This window comes from Oncorhynchus masou, chromosome 23 (genome assembly GCF_036934945.1).
Source record: "Oncorhynchus masou masou isolate Uvic2021 chromosome 23, UVic_Omas_1.1, whole genome shotgun sequence".
Lineage (NCBI taxonomy): Eukaryota > Metazoa > Chordata > Actinopteri > Salmoniformes > Salmonidae > Oncorhynchus > Oncorhynchus masou.
In genome coordinates, this window is record NC_088234.1 from 36467613 (window position 1) to 36493894 (window position 26282).

The window sequence follows — 26282 nt, forward strand, 5'->3', positions numbered from 1 at the left end:
GTGGGCCCACATATCCCAGAGAGGGTTTACAGACAACTGGTAACTCTGAAAAAAACAAGGTTGAATCATGTCGATTTCCCGATTTACAATTCCGAGTTAGATCACCGTTCAAAACAAAAAAATTTCCCCGAGTTCCCAGTTGTCTTGAACTCACTGAAGTCAGATTTAACAGTTCGGAGTTAACAGTTGTTTTGAGCACAGCACAAATCATGTTTCACTGACAGCATGGCCAATGTTGAATGTCTTTTAAGCTTGGAAAAGATACCCTTAAACCCAGACTGGACCATACACCCACTCCACTGAATAGGAGGCAAGTGATTGCTTTGCATCGCTTGCAGTTAGCCACTGATTCCTTCCAATCCACTCATTGTTGAATTTGCAATATTCAACTTGTTGTGTAATGTTTATGTTCAATCCCGACGAGCACAGATGCTTTATATATAATTTATCTTAATTATTTATCTTCATATGACAAGAACTAAAAAAGGATTTCAGTCTTGTGTGTTCTCATTTTGACACTGTCTGCATATTTGCAATCAAATGCCAGAATTGTTTCCATCTCCTTAGTTATCATCCATTGTGCACTCCACTGATTTTAAATCTCGGTCCTCCAGAAAGTGGAGAACAACACCCTTGCAGTTCTACTACATTGTATCTTTAAAAAAAGCTGCGTTATGAAGGATAACCTACACATACTACACAGCTCATGTTAGGGCAGGGTAGCCTAGTGGTTAGAGTGTTGGACTAGTAACCGGAAGGTTGCGAGTTCAAACCCCCGAGCTGACAAGGTACATATCTGTTGTTCTGCCCCTGAACAGGCAGTTAACCCACTGTTCCCAGGCCGTCATTGAAAATAAGAATTTGTTCTTAACTGACTTGCCTGGTTAAATAAAGGTAAAAAAAAATAATAATAATAGAAAGAAGCATGCTACATGGCAAAACAATCTAAACTCCTCTCTTGGTATGTCCAGCCCAACCATTATCTCATTATTTCCGTGGCTAAACCAACTAGGCTCATAATTTAACTTATTGCGACTAGGTGGCGCTATTACATTTTTTGGATGAAAAACGTTCCCGTTTTAAACAAGATATTTTATCACGAAAAGATGCTCGACTATGCATATAATTGACAGCTTTGGAAAGAAAACACTGACGTTTCCAAAACTGCAAAGATATTGTCTGTGAGTGCCACAGAACTGATATATATATATATATATATGCTTATTTAAGATGGTTAGGAAGGCATTTTTGTTTTAATATCCAGGCATCCTCTACTGACGGGATGAGATCAATATCCTTCCAGGATACCCCGGCCAGGTTGATTAGAAAGGCCTGCTCGCTGAAGTGTTTCAGGGAGCGTTTGACAGTGATGAGTGGAGGTCGTTTGACCGCTGACCCAATACGGATGCAGGCAATGAGGCAGTGATCGCTGAGATCTTGGTTGAAGACAGCAGAGGTGTATTTAGAGGGCAAGTTGGTTAGGATGATATCTATGAGGGTGTCCGTGTTTAAGGCTTTGGGGAGGTACCTGATAGGTTCATTGATAATTTGTGTGAGATTGAGGGCATCAAGCTTAGATTGTAGGATGGCTGGGGTGTTAAGCATGTTCCAGTTTAGGTCGCCTAGCAGCACAAGCTCTGAAGATAGATGGGGGGCAATCAGTTCACATATGGTGTCCAGAGCACAGCTGGGGTCAGAGTGTGGTCTATAGCAGGCGGCAAGATTTGTTTTTTGAGAGGTGGATTTTTAAAAGTAGAAGTTCAAATTGTTTGGGTACAGACCTGGATAGTAGGACAGAACTCTGCAGGCTATCTTTGCAGTAGATTGCAACACCGCCCCCTTTGGCAGTTCTATCTTGTCTGAAAATGTTGTAGTTTGGGATTAAAATTTCAGAATTTTTGGTGGTCTTCCTAAGCCAGGATTCAGACACAGCTAGAACATCTGGGTTGGCAGAGTGTGCTAAAGCAGTGAATAGAAGAACAAACTTAGGGAGGATGCTTCTAATGTTAACATGCATGAAACCAAGGCTATTACGGCTACAGAAGTCATCAAAAGAGAGCGCCTGGGGAATAGGAGTGGAGCTAGGCACTGCAGGGCCTGGATTCACCTCTACAATATGCTAACAAAAGTACAATTGTAGTGAAATTGTTGATCCAATTGACCAATATGAGAGGGGAACACAATACTGGCATTTCGGTACAGACGGTTATTCAATGTAAATGGAACAGCCTAGAAGCAGATAAACAATTTTATGGGGTGTGTCGTGACGTGACTATCGTTAATGAGATCATTAACTGTTATTTTTAATCCAATTAACTATGTTTAATTTTTAAGTGATTAAATTAATCATGTAACAATTAACTCATTAATAACTTGGGTCACCACGGGAAAACATATTTAACGAGTTACTATCTCCCGAAATAAACTCTTATAAGATATATTCATATCTATAGACAAGTCACTTAATGCATTATTAATGTATTCTTACCGCATCAGTCTCATTCTGAACAATCTGCACAAACCCTAGCCTAAGTGATGATTCAGTGATACACAAATTGGCTTAAGTATTTATTTACTAAGTAACTAAATAAATAATCACACAGAAATACATAAACACACACACAGTATAGATTATTGATTACTAACCTCATGCAATGAAAACAGTAGCTAGTGGACTAACCCGATATGACGGTTTGTTACACCATGGAAAGGGGGTGGGGGAAAGAAAGAGAAGGAGAGACAGAGAGTGGGATTATTGTACATACATGTGAAGCTATGCTCATGGGAAAATGAATACTTTGCACATGAATCATTCAAAAATGCTCATTCAAAAATAATTGCAATGTATATATTGACATTTATTGGTCGTCTTTCTATTGAAGTCAATCCGTCAATAGGAAGTGGTTCGATGTTAAGTCTCTGGTTGTTTAAGGCTCTGGTTGTCCACCAGAGGTCACAATGTCCTTAGTTGTAGTAGGCTTGTTTGTCTTAGACTGTCCCTAGAATGGATACTTCAGATGTTCCAATGGTTGTTTAAGAGATCTTCCTTGTATCTTTGGTCGAGTTTTCTAGACTACCTGTACTTAAACAGCTGCAGACTGAATGTTCCGGTGTTGTCTGTAGCTCTTCACTCGTCAAGAGTTTCAGAGGTTCTTACCATTTTCTGGTCTTGTAGTTTTAACCTCTCTGGGATATGTGGGACAGTACCTGGCCAAAAGCCATTGAAAATACAGAGCCCCAAATTCAAATAAATTCCTATAAAAATCAAACTTTCATGAATTCACACATGTAAGATACCAAATTAAAGCTACATGTATTGTGAATCCAGCCAACATGTCAGATTTCAAAAAGGCTTTTCGGCGAAAGCAAACGATGCTATTATCTGAGGATAGCACCTCCATAAACAAAAGAGAGAAAACATATTTCAACCCTGCAGGCGTGACACAAAACACAGAAATAAAAATATAAATCATGCCTTACCTTTGACGAGCTTCTTCTGTTGGCACTCCAATATGTCCCATAAAGATCACAAACGGTCCTTTTGTTCGATTAATTCCATCCATATATATCCAAAATGTCCATTTATTTGGCGCGTTTGATCCAGAAAAACACCGGTTCCAACTTTCGCAACGTGACTACAAAATATCTCAAAAGTTACCTGTAAACTTTGCCAAAACATTTCAAACTACATTTGTAATACAACTTTAGGTATTTTTTAAAAGTAAATAATCAATAAAATTGAAGACGGGATGATCTGTGTTCAATACAAGAAGAAAACAAATTGACACTAGCTTTCTGGTCACGCGCCTCTCACAAACAGTACACATGAAGTGACCCTCGTTTTGAACGGGGCTACTTCTTCATTACACAAAGGAAAAACCTCAACCAATTTCTAAAGACTGGTGACATCCAGTGGAAGTGGTAGGAACTGCAAGCAAGACCCTTTGAAATCTGGATTCCCAATGAAAACCCATTGAAAAGAGTGTGACCTCAAAAAAAAAATCTGAATTGTTTGTCCTTGGGGTTTCGCCTGCTACATAAGTTATGTTATACTCACAGACATGATTAAAACAGTTTTAGAAACTCTATCCAAATCTACTAATAATATGCATATCTTATCTTCTGGGGATGAGTGGCAGTCAGTTGAATTTGGGCATGATTTTCATCCAAACTTCCAAATGCTGCCCCCTATCCTAGAGAAGTTAACCATTTCCAGCCGTGTAGCCACCGCTCCACTCTGTCTGGTCTGTAGAGATTTAACCATTTGTAATGTATTAAGCTCATGCTGGATGTAGACTGCTCTCAATTGTTGATTATTCAGGGTAAAGCTAGGACCACTTTACACACCGGCAGCACACAGGCATGTTTTGGTCTCATGTAAATTTCGTCCATTTATGCTTGAGTAAAAAGGTTCCATCATGTTGACACAAAGTCTGTGCTCACGTGGGCGTGGTTACTGACTTGGCAAAAGTTTATATAAAAAATAATTATCTAATTTAGAAGGCTAAAATCACATTTTATTTTCACCAAATTATTCTTATTCTTAATCATTTATTTTATACAACATTTAGATGCAAATCTGATCTATACATTGTGAAAGCTCTTAAAGTTATAATGTTATTTAGTTATACCATCCTTAATGATATCACAAAATAATAAACTTTTGACAGGATTATTGTTTGGATCCCCACCAACCATTCCAAACGTTTCGATTTCAAAACTTATGTTCCAATGTTCAATTTTGTATCTTACATTTTTAAGATAACACTCAGACATTCCATTCTCAATAATGCAAAGGGAATGTTTCTGCCAGGTATTTACAATCCTGTCGTTAAATCATAAAACCAGGCCAACTTCCCCAGGATCTGTCAGCCATTGGCCTAGCTGATCCGGCACCTTTGATCCTCACCAAGGAGAGACAGTCATGACAGGTGTTAGAATCAGACACGGGTGAACAGGTGTTAACAGCACCTTCCAACCATGGTAGAGTGTTCACCAAGGCAAGGTGAATGACACATATATATAAGGGAAGAGAATGTCACTCAAATTGAATTCCTTACGAGTTTTGACTAGCAGCGTGAATTAATTCACCATGTCAATGATGGTGACTGGAGTTGTGGTGTAAAAGGGGTAGCCAAATCTGTTAGGGAAGCATTAGTAACCACGTGGTAATGGACGAAGGCACAAATTATGTGGATAATTGAGTATGCAACTTGGGAAATTTTGGCCATTATTGGGATTTTGATGTTTGACTATGCCATCAAAACTCTAATGTTAAAGCACATTAATAAGTATGGCTTGCCGGACGCTACAGTACAATTAACTACTTTCAAGGCTCATAGTCTGAATCTTGTTATGACACCAGAGGGTGAGGATAAAGGAGAGGGAGCGAATTAGTTTTCTCTGATGATCTTAGGCCAATGGGGGAAGTCTAGGGGAATGTGTGAGAGAAAGCAATAGGGTCCTATTTTCATGGAGCCCAGCAGAAGATCTAACATCCAAATCGCATAGAACAGATCGGATGGATGGTCCTTGCTCCAATTACATTTTCATCAAGGGTGGTGTGAAATAATTAACATGTATTTTCTTTCTCTTCTCTGCTCTGCTCAAGTCATTATGTTTTACAGATGGTGTGGTACATCACTTTTCCAGAGGGAGGACTGTTAAAATACTATTTGACTTGAGCCCATTTTAATGTGTTTATAATTGTATAATTAGCCTAGCAGCAGTAATTATCATGTTATGGATTTCTTGAAATTATCTATGTGCTTCTAGTTTGAGTTTCCTTTGGTGTCCGGCTGGATTTATACCAGAACTAAGAACCTAACAATATGTTTATGTTGTTTGAAAAATGAAATAAAATCTATAAAAAAAGAGACAAAACAAACATGAGGCAGAGAGAGCAATCATTCGATCTCCACCGCTGATGTGCTCACCTGTACCAACCAAGTGATTATGACAGTACTTGCTAATCTGAGAGCTTTCACAACATCAAACATCAAACATCGACAAAACCAAACATATATCTGCTGTTTACTTAATTCACTCAACTTGACATCATCATCATCCATTTTGAGCTCAACGATGTGTGCGAATCCATATTATCAACCGACATAGCTACCGTTTCTTCTAAAGTGAAAAGTTGTGGCCGCGTTGGCGCCACCATTTTGGATCATTTTAAATAAATGACAACATACCCTGTTTCTGGTTTCTGGTTGATGACAACAGCCTTGCGAATACGACAACAGCTTGTTAGCAAGTACATTATTCATTATTGACACATATTGTTAGAAAAACAAGGCCATTCACGGCCGCTATATAAATTTAAAGGACAGCTATCGAGGCCACTATGGGTCCTACTGGGTTAACTTCTTATGGCTACTCGACAACATTCCGCTGAAAAGGTATCGCACGAAATTCAAAAATATTTTTGGGAAATATGTAACTTTCATACATTAACAAGTGCAATACACCAAATGAAAGATGCACTTCTTATTAATCTACCCATCGTGTCCCATTTCAAAAATACTTTACAGCAAAGCACAATATATGATTATGTTAGGTCAGAGCCTAGTCACAAAAACACACACAGCCATTTTCCAGCCAAAGAGAGGAGTCATAAAAAGCAGAAATAGAGATAAAATGAATCACTAACCTTGATGAGATGACACTCATAAGACTTCATATTCCACAATACATGTATGTTTTGTTCGATAAAGTGCATTTTTATATTTAAAAAATCTCATTTTACATTGGCGAGTTATGTTCAGTAATGTTTTGCTTCCAAAACATCCGGTGATTTTGCAGAGAGCAACATCAATGTGCAGAAATACTCATCATAAACTTTAATATAAGATACAAGTGTTATTCACAGAATTAGATATATACTTCTCCTTAATGCAACTGCTGTGTCAGATTTCAAAAACACTTTACAGAAAAAGCAAACCATGCAATAATCTGAGTACTGCGCTGAGACAACAAATCAAGCAATACAGATATCCGCCATGTTGGAGTCAACAGAAGTCAGAAATAGCATTGTAAATATTCACTTACCTTTGATGATCTTCATCAGAATGCACTCCCAGGAATCCCAGTTCCACAATGAATGTTTGATTTGTTTGATAAAGTTAATCTTTATGTCCGAATACCTCCTTTTTGTCCAAATGCTCAATGCGCGATCACTTAGTTCAGACGAAAAGTCAAAAAGTTCCGTTACAGTTCGTAGAAACATGTCAAACGAAGTATAGAATATAGGATATTTTTATCATAAATCTTCAATAATGTTCCAACTGGAGAATTCCTTTGTCTTCAGAAATGCAATGGAACTCAAGCGAACTATCACGTAAACGCGCATGGTCAGCTCGTGGCACTCTGACAGACCACTGACTCAAAGAGCCCTCATTCCCCCCTTCTTCACAGTAGAAGCATCAACAAGGTTCTAAAGATGGTTGACATCTAGTGGAAGCCTTAGGAAGTGTAATTTGACCCCATAGACACTGTATATTCGATAGGCCAAGAGTTGAAAAACTACAAACCTCAGATTTTCCACTTTCCCACTTGAGTTCTGTTATTCTCACAGACATCATTCAAACAGTTTTCTATCCAATACTGATAATAATATGCATATTTTAGCAACTGCGACTGAGTAGCAGCATAAGTGATATGAGAAATACAATGCATAAAAACATATGACTCCATTTGATAGTGAAGTTGTTCATACAACCTTTGAGTCAACTATGCATTAGCATCCAGGCCTAGAAGGTTATATTCTGATCGCAACTACAAAACATCTCTCTCTATCTATATCTCTCTCTCTTTATCGTCAGATACCCCTCACTTCATATGCGTTCTTCGTCACACATTTTCCTTCCTTTTCTTTCTCTAAAGCAGAGTAATTCACACCTGAACCAGTGACTCTTTAATGTTTTATATCTTTCTGATCTTCCATATCTCTCTAAATCACAAATGAAGACTGGGTGGTTTGCTGAATTCCATCACGACTTGGGACGTTGACACACAATGTGGACAGTAAATGACAACATATATAGTCACAACACACTGAAAGACTCACCAACTGGTGTGTTCTCATAGATGAGAAGGTATGAGTGGAAAAAGTAGTTCTGGAAGCGTGGAGGCTGGTTGGAGGCTATGGAAGAGGAGCGAAAGAGAGGAGGAAAGTGTGATTAAGTTAGGCTCTACAGGCTCTTATAATATCCCTATATAGGTGTGAGAAATGTAAATTAAAAAACGTTTCAGTGCCTGGAGGCATAGGCATACACTGCAGGCATACATACGTGTGTATTTGTGTGTATTTGTGAGTGTGTGTGTTCATCTATGATGTGAATGACTCCTACCTATGTGCAGTTTACATGAAAGCATACTGGAGTGTGCCATCACATACACTATTTCAGAGACACTGCATGTCAAGCTGTGCCTGTGTCCATACTGATTTATCAGTTCATATCACCACCAACCCACACTACTACTGGAGTAATATACAGGTATTTGTATTCCTTGACTTATTCCAAATGTTCTTATGTGAGCCTGAATTCAACATCTTTTTTTTGGTCAACCATCTGCACACAATACCCCACAATGACAAAGTGAAAACATATTTTTTGAAATGTTTGCAAATGTATTGAAAATTAAATACGGAAATATCTAATATAAATAAGTATTCACAACCCTGAATCAATACCTTGTAGAAACAACTTTGGCAGTAATTACAGCAGTCTTTCTGGATAAGTCTCTAAGAGCTTTCCACATGTGGGTTGTGAACATGTGCCCATTATTATTTTAAAAAATTCTTCAAGCTCTATCAAATTAGTTGTTGATCATTGCTAGACAACCATTTTTCATGGTCTTCTTGGTGAGCAACTCCAGTGTAGATTTGGCCCCAGTCCTTAACAATTGCAAGCATACCCATAACATGATGCAGCCACCACTATGATTGAATATATGGAGAGTGTTACTCAGTAATGAATTTTATTGGAGTTGCCCCAAACATAATACTTTGTATTCAGTACAAAAAGATAATTGCTATGCCAATTTTCTTTTCAGTATTACTTTAGCGCATTGTTGCAAACAGGATGCGTGTTTTGGAATAAACAATTTTTTACCTCAGATTTTAAAACTACAGTACCTCATCTCTGTATTACCACCCATACAATTATCTGTAAGGTCCTTCAGTCGAGCAATGAATTTCAAACACAGATTACACAACAAAGACCATAGGTTTTCCAATGCCTCGCAAAAAGTGCACCTATTGGTAGATGGGTAAAAAAATTGAAATTGAATAGCATGGTGAAGTTATTAATCATACTTTGTAATTAATAAATACACCCAGTCACTAAAAAGATACAGGCATCCTTCCTAACTCAGTTGCCAAAGAGGAAGGAAACAGCTCAAGGATTTCAACATGAGCTCAATGGTGACGTTAAACCAGTTACAGAGTTTAATGGCTGTGATCGGAGAAAACTGAGGATGAATCAACAACAGGATGAACCGATCGGCTCACACATGCATACCTGCATGCTGTCACTGAGCCTCAATTAGATAGGATGTGTCACAAATGGCACGCTATTACTATTATAATGCACTACAAAGGGAGTAGGGTGCCATTTGGGATCCAGTCCTAGGCTATGGCCACCACAATGGATAGATTACACAAAAAGGAGTACTGTAAATGGGGGGGTTGCTACTGTGCTCTCCAGGACCTCCTGATCCCTTTATTTTATCATTTCAAGGGGGCAAAATCAGAGAGGGAACATAAATTGTCCGGGTCACTGGGCTAATTGGCTGGTCTGGAGAAAGAAAGAGGTGGGGGGTAAAGAGAAATAGGGGGATGGAGAAGCAGAGTGTGAGAGAGAAGGTTGAGGGGATAAGGGGGAGAGAGAGGAGTGAAGATGGAGAGGGAAGGAAAAGTAAGAGAGAAGTAATAATAGAGAGATGGAAAACAGGGTGAGAGAAGGGGAGTGAGATATAGAGAAGGGGGAGGGGTGGAAGAATGGTGCCGGAGAGGATGGTTGCCGTTTTATGGGCTCCTAACCAATTGTGCTATTTTGTATGTCTTTTTTGTTTCTAACTTATTTTGTACATAATGTTTCTGCCACTGTCCAAAAAGAGCTTATGGATATTCGGACAGTGATTACTCAACTCAAACTGGATTAACATTTTTTTCTTTAACGAGTCAAACGCGAAGGAATTACTGCTGCTACCGGACCAGGCACAAATACTTGTCAATCGCATGAAGAAGAGACGCCGATAGAGGGGGGAAGCAGATCCGGGTGCCTTGTGAGAATTTGTCGGCAAGTGGGTAACCCGCCTGTACCATCCGTCCTATTAGCAAATGTGCAATCATTGGACAATACACTGGATGAGCTCTGTTTGAGACTATCCTAATAACGGGACATTAAAAACTGTAATATCTTATGCTTCACAGAGTCATGGCTGAACGAGGACAAAGATAATATACAGTTGGCTAGGTTTTCTGTGCATCGGCAGAACAAAACAGCTACTGCTGGTAAGACGAGCGGTAGTGGTCTGTGTCTATTTGTCAATAACAGCTGGTGTGCGAAATCTTATATTACAGTGGTCTCGAGGATTTGCTCGTCTGAGGTAGAGTAGCTAATGATAAGCTCTAGACCACACGATTTACCAAGAGAGTTTTCATCTATATTCCTTATAGCTGTCTATTTACCAACACAAACTGATGCTGGCACTAAGATCACACTCAACAAGATGTATAAGGCCATAAGCAAATAAGAAAATGCTCATCTAAAGGTGGTGCTCATTGTGGCCGTGGACTTTAATGCAGGAAAACTTACATCGGTTTACCTAATTTATACCAGCATGTCACATGTGCAACCAAAGGAAAAAAACTCGAGATCACCTTTACTCCACACACAGAGACGCGTACAAAGCTCTCCCTCGTTCTCCATTTGGCAAATCTGACTATAGTTATATCGTCCTAAAGCAGGAAGTACCATTGACTCGCATAATACGGAAGTGGTCAGATGACGCAGATGCTAAACTACAGCATTTGTTTTGCTAGCATAGATGGAATATGTTCCGAGATTTTTATTTTTTTATTTTACATTTTTTTATTTCACCTTTATGTAACCAGGTAGGCTAGTTAAGAACAAGTTCTCATTTCCAACTGCGACCTGGCCAAGATAAAGCAAAGCAGTGCGACAAAAACAACAACACAAAGTTACATATAGACAAATGTACAGTCAATAACACAATAGAAACATTTTTTTTAAATATATGTCCAGTGTGTGCAAATGTAGAAGAGTAGGGAGGTAGACAATAAATAGGCCATAGCAGCAAAATAATTACAATTTAGCATTAACACTGGAGTGATAGATGTGCAGACGATGATGTGCAAGTAGAGATACTGGGGTGCAAAATAGCAAGAGAGTAAGTAATAATATGGGGATGAGGTAAGTAGGTGTGATGTTTACAGATTGTCTGTGTACAGGTACAGTGATCAGTAAGCTGCTCTGACAGCTGATGCTTAATGTTAGAGAGGGGGATATAAGACTCCAGCTTCAGTGATTTTTGCAATTCGTTCCAGTCATTGGCAGCAGAGAACTGGAAGGAAAGGTGGCCAAAAGGTAGTGTTGGCTTTGGGGATGACTAGTGAAATATACCTGCCGGAGCACGCGCTGCGGGTGGGTGTTGCTATGGTGACCAGTGAGCTAAGAGAAGGTGGGGCTTTACCTAGCAAAGACTTATAGACGACCTGGAGGCAGTGGGTTTGTCGACGAATATGTAGTCAGGGCTATCCAACGAGAGCATACAGGTCGCGGTGGTCGGTAGTATATGGGGCTTTGGTGACAAAATGGATGGCACTGTGATAGACTGCATCCAATTTGCTGAGTAGAGTGTTGTGGGCTATTTTGTAAATGACATCGCCGAAGTCAAGGATCAGTAGGATAGTCAGTGAGCATGACTTTATAATATTGTACTGTTACTATTTCTATTACCACCTTTCCAGAAATAAGTCTCTCACTGTTGCAGCTTGATCCCCCTCAGCTGTGCTCTGGACACCATATGTGAATTCATTTCTCCCCATCTATCTTCAGAGTTTGTTCTGTCATGTGACCTAAACTGGGATATGAATAACACCAAGGCAATCCTACAATCGAAGCTCGATGCCTAAATCTCACACGAATTATCAAGGAACCTACCAGATACAACCCTAAATCCGTAAAACACAGAACCCTCATAGATATCATCTTGACTAACCTGCCCTCTAAATAAACCTTTGCTGTCTTCAACCAGGATCTCAGCGATCACTGCCTCATTGCCTGCGTCCGTAAAAGGTCAGCGGAAAAACGACCACCCCTCATCACTGTCAAACTCTCCCTAAAACACTAAAGCGAGAAGGCCTTTCTATTCAACCTGGCCCGGATATCCTGGAAGGATATTGACCTCATTATGTCAGTAGAGGATGCCTGGTTATTCTTTAAAAATGCTTTCCTCACCATCTTAAATAAGCATGCCCCGTTAACAAATGTATAACTATGAACAGATATAGCCCTTGGTTCACTCCAGACTTGACTAGCACAAAAACATCCTGTGGCATACTGCATTACCCGTGATATGTACATTTCCAGGAATGTTAGAAAAGCGAAGACTAGATTTACGAACAGAAATTTGCATCCTGCAGCACAAACTCAAAAAAGTTCTGGGACACTGTAAAGCACCTCCTCCCAGCTGTCCACTGCACTGAGGCAAGGAAACAATAAGCATTATTCTACGGCTGGCCATGCTTTCCACCTGGCTACCCCTATCCCGGTCAACAGCTCTGCACCCCCTGCAGCAACTTGCCCAAGCCTCCCCATTTCTCCTTCATCCAAATCCAGATAGCTGATGTTCTGAAAGATCTGCAAAATCTGGACCGCTACAAATCAGCTGGGCTAGACAATCTGGACCCTCTTTCTAAAATTTTCTGCCGCAATTGTTGCAAGCCCTATTACTAGCCTGTTCAACCTCTCTTTCATATCATCTGAGATACCTAAAGATTTGAAAACTGCCGCAGTCTTCCCCCTCTTCAAAGGAGACACTCTTGACCCAAACTGTTACAGACCTTTATCTATCCTACCCTGTCTTTCGAAAGCCAAGTCAACAAAAAGATCACCGACCATTTCGAATCCCACCGAACATTCTCCACTCAGCAATCTGGTTTCCGAGCTGGTCATGGGTGCACCTCAGCCACACTCAAGGTCCTAAACGATATCGTAACCACCATTGATAAAAGACAATACTGTGCAGCCGTATTCATTGATCTGGCCAAGGCTTTCAACTCTGTCAATCACCACATTATTCTCGGCAGACTCAACAGCCTTGGTTTCTCAAATCACTGCCTCGCCTGGTTCACCAACTACTTTTCAGACAGAGTTCAGTGTGTCAAATCGGAGGGAGTGTTGTCTGGACCTCTGGCAGTCTATATGGGGGTGCCACAGGGTTCAATTCTCAGGCCGACTCTTTTCTCCGTATACATCAATGATGTCGCTCTTGCTGCTGGTGATTCTCTGATCCACCTGTCACGTTATGACCATAGTTCTTTTGTGTTTTCTTTGTTTTATTGTTGGTCAGGACGTGAGCTGAGTGGGCATTCCATGTTGTGTGTCTAGTTTTCCTGTTTCTATGTTTGGCCTGATATGGTTCTCAATCAGAGGCAGGTGTTAGTCATTGTCTCTGATTGGGAACCATATTTAGGTAGCCTGTTTTGTGTTGGGTTTTTGTGGGTTGTTGTCTTCTGTCTTCGTGTGTCTGCACCAGACAGAACTGTTTCGGTTTTTCCACATTTGTTGTTTTGCATTTTGTAGTGTTCACGTTTATCATCTATATTAACTTCTTGAAACTCCCCATCCCGGATCCGGGATCGTGACTAAAGCCTCAGGCTCATTAGCATAACGCAACGTTAATGATTTCTGAAAATCGCAAATAAAATGAAAATAATGCGCCTACTCTCAAGCTTAGCCTTTTCTTAACAACACTGTCATCTCAGATTTTCAAAATATGCTTTTGAACCATAGCAATTCACTAATTTGTGTAAGAGTATGCTAAGGTAGCTTAGCATTTTGAGTAGCATTTAGCACGCAACATTTTCACAAAAACCAGATAACCAAATAAATAATCATTTACCTTTGAAGAGCTTCGGATGTTTTCAATGAGGAGACTCTCAGTTACATACCAAATGTGCAGTTTTTCCTGAAAGCGTCTTTGTGTAGGAGAAATCGCTCCGTTTTGTACATCACATTTGGCTACCGAAACGAACCGAAAATTCAGTCACCTACAACGTCAAACTTTTTCCGAATTAACTCCATAATATCGACCGAAACATGGCAAACGTTGTTTGGAATCAATCCTCAAGGTGTTTTTTCACATATCTCTTCATTGATATATCGTTCGTGGAAGCCTGCATTCTTCTCTGAATTCTGTGGAAAAATACTTGCAGCTGACTTTTGCGAACCAATTTCGGCGCAGGACACCGGGCGGACACCTGGTAAATGTGGTCTCTTATGGTCAATCTTCCAATGATATGCCTACAAATACGTCACAATGCTGCAGACACCTTGGGGAAATGACAGAAAGGGCTGACTCACTCCTCTCGCATTCACAGCCATATAAGGAGACAATGGAAAACTGAGCCTCAAAAATCCTGCTAATTTCCTGGATGCCGTTTCATCTTGGTTTTGCCTGTAGCTCACGTTCTAGGGCACGCACAGAAAATATCTTTGCAGTTCTGGAAACGTCAGAGTGTTTTCTTTCCAAAGCTACCAATTATATGCATAGTCGAGCATCTTTTTGTGACAAAATATTGCGCTTAAAACGAGCACGTCTTTTTATCCAAAAATGATATAGCGCCCCCAGAGTTTCAACAGGTTAAACATGATGAACACTAACCACGCTGCACTTTGGTCCTCTCCTTCATCCACAGAAGAAAGCCGTTACACCATCTCTACGCAGACGACACCATTCTGTATACTTCTGGCCCTTCTTTGGACACTGTGTTAGCTAACCTCCAGACGAGCTTCAATGCCATACACCTCTCCTTCCTTGGCCTCCAACTGCTCTTACATGCAAGTAAAACTAAATGCATGCTCTTCAACCGATCGCTGCCCGCATCTGACCGCCCCTCTAGCATCACTACTCTGGACAGTTCTGACCTAGAATATGTGGACAACTACAAATACCTAGGTGTCTGGTTAGACAAGCATCTCCAATCCGAAATTAAATCTAGAATCAGCTTCCTATTTTGCAACAAGGCGTCCTTTACTCATGCTGCCAAACATACCCTCGTAAAACGAACTATACTACCGATCCTTGACTTTGGTGATGTCATTTACAAAATAGCCTAAAACTCTACTCAGCAAATAGATGTAGTCTATCACAGTGCCATCCGTATTGTCACAAAAGCCCCATATACTACCCACCACCGCGACCTGTATGCTCTCGTTGGCTGGCCCTCACTTCATATTCGTCGCCAAACCCACTGGCTCCAGGTCATTTATAAGTCTTTGCTAGGTAAAGCCCCACCTTATCTCAGCTCACTGGCCAACCGCAGCACGCACAAAAGCAGGTATATTTCACTGGTCTTCCCCAAAGACAACTCCTCCTCCTCCCTCCAGTTCTCTGCTGCCAATGACATGAATGAATTGTAGAAATCACTGAAGCTGGAGTCTCATATCTCCCTCACTAACTTTAAATAACAGCTGTCAGAGTAGCTTACCGATCATTGCACCTGTACACAGCCTATCTGTAAATAGCCCACCCAACTACCTCATCCCCATATTATTATTGTTTTGCTCCTTTGCACCCCAGTATCTCTACTTGCACATTAATCTTCTGCACACATTGACTGTACGTTTCATTATATGTAACTCTGTGTTGTTGTTTTTTGTCGCACTGCTTTGCTTTATCTTGGCCAGGTCGCAGTTGTAAATTAGAACTTGTTCTCAACTGGCCTACCTGGTTAAATAAAGGTGAAATAAAAAATCACAAACAATTGATTAATGGACTGTTGATTGTACATATGTTTTCTCTTGCTTTGTTTGCTCTTTTCCATATTATGTCTGTCTAGCCAGGAAAGGGCTGCAAATATCCCATATTAACCTGTTTGGGGTAGGGGGCAGCATTTTCACTTTGGATAAATAGCGTGCCCAAACTGAACTGCCTCCTACTCGGTCCCAGATCCTAATATATGCATATGATTAGATAGAAAACACTCTGAAGTTTCTAAAACTGTTTGAATTATGTCTGTGAGTATAACAGAACTTATTTAGCAGGCGAAACCTGAGGTCACTGTCTTTTTAATAAGTTTTCATGGGGAATCCAGAATTCTAATCGACTTTCCTGCAGTTCCTACCGCTTCCACTGGATGTCACCAGTTTGTAGAAATTGGTTGAGGTGTTTTATTTGTGTAATGAAGAAGAACCATAGCTCAGAACGACCCACTTCATGTGTACCTTTTGATAGAGGCGAGTAACTGTTACTACAGAAAAGTAGCGTCAGCTTTTTTTGCTCCTGTATTGAACACCGATCATCCAGTCTTTAATTTGATCGATTATATATGTTTAGAAATACCTAAAGTTGTACCTAAATACCTAAAGCTTCTATTCCACCAGACAAAAGCCGTTATAGAATCACCCACCACAAAAGGATCAAGCGGCGTGGTAACAGGCAACAGCAACAGCAGGAGCAACAAAGAGAGGAATGGACATGGGAGGACGAATTGGACTGAGAAGGACCTTGAGCTCAGCCTGGAGAATATCGCCGCCCCAAAGAAGAACTAGAGGCGACGAAAGCTGAGAGGCGCTGGTATGAGGAGGCAGCACGGCGATGGAAGCCCGGGAGTCAGCCCCAAAGATTTCTTGGGGGCGGGCTCACAGGGAGTATGGCGACGCTAGGTAGGAGACCTACGCCAACTTCCTGTGGTTACCGGGGGGCTAGAGAGACCGGGCAGGCACCGTGTTATGCTGTGGTGCGCACGGGCTAGATTGAGCGTCGAGCCAAATGCCATGAAGCCGGCTCTACGCATCTGGTCCCCAGTGGGCCGGCTTACATGGCACCAGCCTTGTGCACGGTGTCCCTGGTTCGCCTACAAAGCCCAGTGCGGGCTATTCCACCTCGCCGCACTGGCAGAGTGACCAGGAGTATTCAACCAGGTAAGGTTGGGCAGGCTCGGTGCTCAAGAGCTCCAGTGCGCCTGCACGGTCCGGTCTACCCTGTACCACCTCCACACACCAGCCCTCCGGTGGCAGCTCCCCGCACCAGGCTTCCTGTGCCAGCACCACGCATCAGGCCTACAGTGCGCCTCACCTCTCCAGCGCTGCCCGAGCCTTCCTCTTCTCCTGCGCTGCCGGAGTCTCCCGCCTGTTCAGCGCAGCCACAGCCTTCCTCCTCTCCTGCGCTGCCGGAGTCTCCCGCCTGTTCGGCTCTGCCAGAGCCTTCCTCCTCTACAGCGCTGCTGGAGTCTCCTGCCTGTTCAGCGCAGCCAGAGCTGCCAGCCTGCATGGAGCAGCCAGAGCTGCCAGTCTGCATGGAGCAGTCAGAGCTGCCAGTCTGCATGGAGCAGTCAGAGCTGCCAGTCTGCATGGAGCAGTCAGAGCTGCCAGTCTGCATGGAGCAGTCAGAGCTGCCAGTCTGCATGGAGCAGCTAGAGCTGTCAGTCTGCAAGGAGCTGCCAGAGCTGCCAGTCTGCATGGAGCAGCTAGAGCTGCCAGTCTGCAAGGAGCTGCCAGTCTGCAAGGAGCTGCCAGTCTGCAAGGAGCTGCCAGTCTGCAAGGAGCCGCCAGAGCTGCCAGTCTGCATGGAGCAGCCAGAGCCGCCAGTCAGCATGGAGCCGCCAGTCAGCATGGAGCCGCCAGATCCGTCAGTCTGCCAGGATCCGCCAGTCAGCCAGACTCTTCCAGATCCGCCAGTCAGCCAGACTCCTCCAGATCCGCCAGTCAGCCAGACTCCTCCAGATCCGCCAGTCAGCCAGACTCTTCCAGATCCGCCAGTCAGCCAGACTCTTCCAGATACGCCAGTCAGCCAGGATCTGCCAGAACCGCCAGCCAGCCAGGATCTGCCGGATCCAACTACCTGCCTGAGCTTCCTCTCAGTGCTGAGCGTCTTCTCAGTGCTGGGCTTCCTCTCAGTGCTGGGCTTCCTCTCAGTGCTGAGCTTCCCCTCAGTCCCGAGCTTCCCCTCAGTCCCGAGATTCCGCTCAGTCCCGAGCTTCCCCTCAGTCCCGAGCTGCCCCTCAGTCCCGAGCTGCCCCTCAGTCCCGAGCTGCCCCTCAGTCCAGTGGGGTTCTGGGTGAGGACTGCTAGGCCATGGTCGGCGGCGAGGGTGGACTATCCTAGGATGCGAGGAGTAGGGACTAAGACATTGATAGAGTGGGGTCCACGTCCCGCGCCGGAGCCGCCACCATGGACAGACGCCCACCCGGACCCTCCCCTATTGTTTTGATGTGCGTCCGGGAGTCTGCACCTTGGGGGGGGGGGGGTTTCTGTCACGCCCTGGTCGAAGTATATTGTGTTTGTCTGCATTTAGTTGGTCAGGCCAGGGTGTGACATGGGTTTATGTGGTGTGTTTTGTCTTGGGGTTTTTGTTAGGTATTGGGATTGTGGCTTAGTGGGGGTATCTAGCAAAGTCTATGGCTGTCTGGAGTGGTTCTCAATCGGAGGCAGGTGTTTATCGTTGTCTCTGATTGGGAACCATATTTAGGCAGCCATATTCTTTGAGTGTTTCGTGGGTGATAGTTCCTGTCTCTGTGTTTGTTGTCACCAGATAGGCTGTATAGGTTTTCACGGTCCGTTTGTTGTTTTTGTATTGTTCGTTTTCATCGTCATTAAACATGTCTCAAAAATACCACGCTGCAATTTGGTCCGCTTCTCTTCCACCAGACGAAAGCCGTTACATTATGGGACATATAGGAGTGCCAATAAAAGAAGCTCGGCAAAGGTAAGGCATGATTTATATTTTATTTCTGCGTTTTGTGTCACGCCTGCAGAGTTGAAAAATGCCACACTCTCATTGTTTACTGTTGTGCTATCATCAGATAATAGCATCTTATGCTTTTGCAGAAAAGCCTTTTTGAAATCTGACATGTTGGCTGGATTCACAACGAGTGTAGCTTTAATTCTATAGTGCATGTGTAATTTAATGAAAGTTAGATTTTTATAGAAATGCATTTGAATTTGGCGCCCTGCGTTTTCCCTGGCTATTGGTCATGTGGGATGCAAGCGTCCCACCTACCCCAGAGAGTTTAATATATGTTGCCTTAGAATAAGGCTAATAAAATTAACTTGCTAACATCAGATAACATTCATATATTAGCCATTTCTGAGAATCACATTTTTATTATTATTTTGATGATACAGCATTAGTAATACAAGTATATAACATTATAGAAGAGACAGAAATGCTTATGGGGTGGTGTTGTTGTACCTGAAAATTGACTGGTTTTCATCAAGTTGTTCGCTAAAGAGGAAGTTTCTCACTGTATGCAGTGCCATAATCTGGTTAAGGTTATTAATCAATCTACCAGGGTGTTTACAAACACTACAGGAACAAGATCATCCACATGTATCAATCACATTTTTACTAATACTGTAGTACCTTGTTCTAAAGCTGTATCCATACCCATTGGATTCAAAATGTGTATGTAAAATGTATGTACAGTTGAAGTCGGAAGTTTACATACACTTTAGCCAAATGCATTTAATCTGAGTTTCACAATTTCTGGCATTTAATCCTATTAAAAATTCCCTGTTTTAGGTCAGTTAGGATCACCACTTTATTTTACGAATGTGAAATGTCAGAATAATAGGAGAGAGTGATTTATTTCAGATTTGATTTCTTTCATCATATTCCCAGTGGGTCAGAAGTTTACATACACTCAATTAGTATTTGGTAGCATTGCCATTAAATTGTTTAACTTGGGTCAAACGTTTCGGGTAGCCTTCCACAAGCTTCCCACAATAAGTTGGGTGAATTTTGGCCCATTCCTCCAGACAGAGATGGTGTAACTGAATCAAGATTGTCGGCCTCCTTGCTCGCACATGCTTTTTTAGTTCTGCTCACACATTTTCTATAGGATTGAGGTCAGGGCATTGTGATGTCCACTCCAATACCTTGCCTTTATTCTCCTTAAGCCATTTTGCCACAACTTTGGAAGTATGCTTGGAGTCATTGTACATTCGGAAGACCAATTTGCGACCAAGCTTTAACTTCCTTACTGATGTCTTGAGATGTTGCTTCAATATATCCACATTTTCTATCCTCATGATGCCATCTATTTTGTGAAGTGCAAGCCTACAACCTTTCCCTCCAAGCATAACGATGGTCATTGTGGCCAAACAGTTATATTTTTGTTTCATCAGACCAGAGGACATTTCTCCAAAAAGTACAATATTTGACCCATGTGCAGTTGCAAACCGTAGTCTGTATTTTTTATGGCGGTTTTGGAAGAGTTGCTTCTTCCTTGTTGAGTGCCCTTTCAGGTTGTTGATATAGGACTCGTTTTTACTGTGGATATAGATACTTTTTAAAATGTAATACATGTCAGTATAGGGCTGTAACGTAACAAAATGTGGAAAAAGTCAAGGGGTCTGAATACTTTCAGAAGGCACTGTATATGTTTTGACCATGACAGTTTACAATCTAAGGTAATGCCAAGTAATTTTGTCTCAATCATGCTAATCATGCATGGCAAACCATTTTATTTTTCATACTTTTTTAATAAATGTGATTAGCTAAAATCTTAATCATTTTTGGTACACATTTATGTTTTAGATTACTTTATAAGAAATGGTGTATAGGTGTTAGCACTAGTACTTTCCATTTCCCCAGGAGACTCTATTGTTCAGTCCACGTGAACCTGGTGCTGTAGTTAGTGTAAAGCATTTTGACTCAGCTTTATTTTCTTATTCATGTAAAAGATTAAAGCTAAGAGCTATAGTTATGCATTAGGGGGTGCTATTAAAATTTTGGGATAAAAAACGTTCCTGTTTTAAACAAGATATTTTGTCACGAAAATATATTCGACTATGCATATAATTGACAGCTTTGGATAGAAAACACTCTGACTTTTCCAAAACGGCAAAGATATTGTCTGTGAGTGCCACAGAACTGATGTTACAGGCGAAACCCAGATAAAATCCAACCAGGAAGTGCCGCATTTTTTTGAAACCGCCTCATGCCAATGATTCCTTATATGGCTGTGAATGAGCTACGAATGAGCTTACGTTTTCCACATATTCCCCAAGGTGTCTACAGCATTGTGACGTCTTTTTACGCATTTCCATTGAAGAATAGCCGTAAGGGACCATATATAGCAAGTGGTCACATGGTGTCTCCCGCAGAAAATCTTGCGTCGCTTGCGAGAATCTTCCAATCGCTTCTTATGAGCAACCAATTGCCTCAACGGATATATTATCGAATATATATGTTAAAAACACCTTGGATCCCCAAGGTGTTTTTAACATATATATTCGATAATATCCTAAACAACGTTTACCGTGTTTCTGTCGATATTATGGAGTACATTTTGAAAAAAGTTTGGCGTTGTAGCATTTTCCGGCCTATTTCTCAGCCAAGCATGATGAACAAACGGGAGCTATTTCGCCTACAAAAATAATATTTTTGGAAAAAAGGAACATTTGCTATCTAACTGGGAGTCTCCTGAGTGAAAAAATCTGAAGTTCTTCAAAGGTAAATTATTGAATTTGGTTGCTTTTCTTATTTTCGTGAAAATGTTGCCTGCTGCCAGCAGAGCCTAGCATAGCATTATGCCATGATAAACTTAGACAAATGATTGTCTAGCATTGGCTGTAACGCATATTTTGAAAATCTGAGATGACAGTGTAGTTAACAAAAGGCTAAGCTTGTGTTTGAATATATTTATTTCATTTCATTTGTGATTTTCATGAATAGGAAAAGTTTCTAGGGGTATTTATGTCCGCTACTGGAAAGAAATAAACTCATAAACTAAAGGACTAAATAAACAGAAACGTGTTCCTATGTTGAGACAGGTGTTGTTAGGAGGACGATCCCGGATCCGGGATTGCTCGTCGCAAGAGGTTAAATTAATGTTTATATGAAAGGTACTCGTGGTATATATATTGTGTGATCCTGTTTGTTTAGGTTTTGAATGTAATAAGAACATACCACATTTAAGTACCTTAAAGTGTTTATTGATATGCACAGTCACTCACATTTGATTCCATCTCATAATGGTTTATAAGTCAGTATTTGTGAATTGGGTTGTGTTTTTCTGTGGATTCATGTTAATTCTATTTATATTGAACTATGCACATTGAAATGTGAGCTACCATCAGATTGAAATAGAGTTGGGTGCAGCCTAGTAAACTATAGGCGGGATATATGGCCAATATCTAAGTATACTGTAATGTTGATGTTTTGAATTCATATTGAGCTCATTGTACAAATTTCATATTAATATTTACTCAAGGTGATTTTTTTTTTGTAGGAATTTGAATTTACCAAATACAAGCCGGCATTCTTTTCCTAAATTATTCAGTTGTGCGGTTTGCATTTCTCCCTACTGCTCTAGTAGCGAATCTAACTGGTCCAATAGAGTTTAAGCTTAAAGTAGCCCATAGTGTTAAGCAGTTGTTACACATATATAGAATGTTCCACAGTTGACAGTGCATGTCAGAGAAAAACCAAGCCATGTGTCAAATCAAATCAATGTTTATTTGTCATGTGCGAGGAAACAACAGGTATAGATAGACCTTACAGTGAAATGCTTGCTGATCAACAGGGCAATTTTTAAGTAAAAACTAGGTATTAGGAGAACAATAGATAAAGGAATAAAAACAAAGTTAAAAGACAGTGAAAATAACAGTAGCGAGGCTATATACAGGCATCGGTTAGTCGGACTAATTGAGGCAGTATGTACATGTAGGTATAGTTAAAGTGACTATGCATATATGACAGGTAAACAGAGAAGAAGCAGCGTAAAAGAGGGGTTGGCAGTTGGGGGGTGGCGGGACACAATGCAGATAGTACGGGTAGCCATCGTTACATTGGCTACCCGTACTATCTGCATTGTATCCCGCCACCCCCCAACTGCCAACCCCTCTTTTACGCTGCTTCTACTCTCTGTTTATCATATATGCAAAGTCAATTTAACTATACCTACATGTACATACTGTTGCTACCTACCCTCACCACCTGGGGGCAGCCCGTCAGGCAGTCCAGGAACCAGTTGCAAAGGGAGGTGTTTAGGATCCTTAGCTTAGTGATGAGGTTTGAGGGCACTATTGTGTTGAACGCTGAGCTGTAGTCAATGAATAGCATTCAAACGTAGGTGTACCATTTGTCCAGGTGGGAAAGGGAAGTGCAATAGAGATTGCATCATCTGTGGATCTGTTTGGGCGGTATGCAAATTGGAGTGGGTCTAGGGTTTCTGGGATAATGTTGTTAATGTGAGCCATTACCAGCCTTTCAAAGCACTTCATGGCTATGGACGTGAGTGCTACGGGTCTGTAGTCATTTAGGAAGGTTGCCTTTGTGTTCTTGTGCACAGGGACTATGGTGGTCTGCTTGAAACATGTTGGTATTACAGACTCAATCAGGGACATGTTGAACATGTAAGTGAAGACACCTGCGCCAGTTGGTCAGCACATGCCCGGAGCACACGTCCTGGTAATCCATCTGGCCCCGCGGCCTTATGAATGTTGACCTGTTTAAAGGTCTTACTCACGTCGGCTATGGAGAGCATGATCACACAGATGTCTGGAACAGCTCATGCTCTCATGAATGCCTGTGTTGCTTGCCTCGAAGCGAGCATAGACGTGATTTAGCTCGTCTAGTAGCCTCGTGTCACTCGGCAGCTCTCGGCTGTGATTTCCTTTGTAGTAAGTAAAGCTTTTTAGGCCTTGCCACATAAGACTAGCATCTGAACCGGTGTAGTACGATTCAACCTTAGTCCTGTATTTGCGCTTTGCCTGTTTGATGGTTCGTTGGAGGGCATGGCAGGATTTCTTATAAGCTTCTGGGTTAGAGTCCCACACCTTGAAAGTGGCGGCTCTACCCTTTAGCTCAGTGTGAATGTTGCCTGTAATCCATGGCTTCTGGTTGGGGTATGTGCGTAAAGTCACTGTGATAAAGCCAGTGACTGATGTGGTGTACTCCTCAATGCCATTAATTCCAAGAATCCCGGAAAATATTCAAGTTTGTGCTAGCAAAACAGTCCTTTAGTTTAGCATCTGCTTCATTTGATCACTTTTTTATAGACCGAGTCACTGGTGCTTCCTGCTTTAATTTTTGCCTGTAAGCAGGAATTAGAGGATAGAATTGTGGTCATATTTGCCAAATGGAGGGCGAGGGAGAGCTTTGTATGCGTCTCTGTGTGTGGAGTAAAGGGCAGAATTGAAGTCCCTCTGGTTGTACATTTAATATGCTGATAGAAATTAGGTAAAACTGATTTAAGTTTCCATGCATGAAAGTCCCTGGCCACTAGGAGCGCCGCCTCTGGTTGAGTGGTTTGCTGTTTGCTTATTTCCTTATACAGTTGACTGAGTGCGGTCTTAGGTGATAAATAAACAGCCACGCAAAATATAGATGACAAACTCACTTGGCAAATAGTGTGGTCTACAGCTTATCATTAGATACTCTACTTCAGGCGAACAAAATCTGGACTTCCTTAGATTTTGTGCACCAGATGTTGTTTACAAATATGCAGACTGCCCCCCCCCCCCCGTCTTACCTGTGTGCTGTTCTATCTAGCCAGTGCAGCATATATCCCACAAGCTGAATATCCATGTCGTCATTTAGCCACTATACGGTGAAACATAAGAGGTTAAAGTTTTTGATGTCCCGTTGGTAGGATATTCGTGATCGTACCTAGCCTAATATACTGTCCAAACGTTGGCAAGTAATACTGACGGTAAAGGCAGGTTTCACACTCGCCGTCGGGCAGGTCCTTAAGAGGCACCCCGCTCTGTGTCCTCTGAACCTGCCTCTCTTTCTCTTGCCAATGACAGGGATTTTGGTCGGGTGTCTGAAGTACATCCTGTGCGTCCTGCTTGTTGAAGAAAACATATTTGTCTAATCCGAGGTTGATGATCTCTGTCCTGATATCACACCCTGATCTGTTTCACCTGTCTTTGTGCTGTCTTTGTGCTTGCCTCCATCCCCCTCCAGGTGTCGCACATCTTTACCATTATCCCCAGTGTATTTATACCTGTGCTCTCTGTGGTCTGTTGCCAGTTTATTTTGATTGTCAAGCCTACCAGTGTTTCTCCCCTTGCTCATATCTGTTTCTAGGTCCTGGTTTTGACCATTCTGCTTGCCATTCTGCCATTGTCTGTAGAGTTCCAAGACAGGCTTGTGTCGAAAAGGAAGGGTACCAAAACATTTTTGCCTTATTGAAGGTCCCCAAGAACACAGTGGCCTCCATCATTCTTAAATGTAAGAAGTTTGGAACCACCAAGACTCTTCCTAGAGCTGGCTGCACGGCCAAACTGAGCAATCGGTGGAGAAGGGCCTTGGTCAGGGAGGTGACCAAGAACCCGATGGTCACTCTGACAGAGCTCCAGAGTTCCTCTGTGGAGATAGAAGAACCTTACAGAAGGACAATCATCTCTGCAGCACTCCACCTGTCAGGCCTTTATTGTAGAGAGGCCAGACGGAAGCCAATCCTCAGTAAACAAAGGCACATGACCACCCATTTGGAGTTTGCCTAAAGGCATCTAAAGACTCATGAGAAACAAGATTCTCTGGTCTGATGAAACCAAGATTGAATTATTTGGCCTGAATGCCAAGCGATTAGTCAGGATCGAGAAAAAGATGAACGGAGAAAAATACAGAGAGATCCTTGATCACAACCTGCTCCAGAGAGCTCAGGACCTCTGAATGTCCTTGAGTGGCCCAGCTAGAGCCCGGACTTGAACCTGATCGAACAGTTTCTGGAGAGACCTGGAAATAGCTGTGCAGCGACAGTCCCCATCCAACCTGACAGAGCTTGAGAGGATCTGCAGATAAGAATGGGAGAAACTCCCCAAATGCAGATGTGCCAAGCTTGTAGCGTCATACCTAAGAAGACTGAAGGCTGTAACCGCTGCCAAACGTGCTTCGACTGAGTAAATGGTCTGAATACTTATGTAAATGTGATATTTCCGGGGGTTTTGTTTTTTTGCAAACAATTCTAAAAACCTGTTTTTGTTTTGGCATTAAGGGGTTGTGTTTGTAGATTGATGATTGAAAGAAAAAAACAATTTGATACATTTTAGAATAAGGCTGTAATGTAACAA

At 41.8% G+C, this 26282-nt stretch overlaps 1 protein-coding gene across 1 annotated transcript in view; it reads right to left on the reverse strand.

Moving 5' to 3' along the window:
• cdh23 (cadherin-related 23) overlaps positions 1-26282 on the reverse strand; it is a 688999-nt gene that overhangs the window by 614237 nt on the left and 48480 nt on the right. The window contains exon 3 of the mRNA XM_064931960.1: positions 8072-8146. Within this exon, the coding sequence (XP_064788032.1) occupies positions 8072-8146 (75 nt within the window). The remainder of the gene's footprint in view (positions 1-8071; positions 8147-26282) is intronic.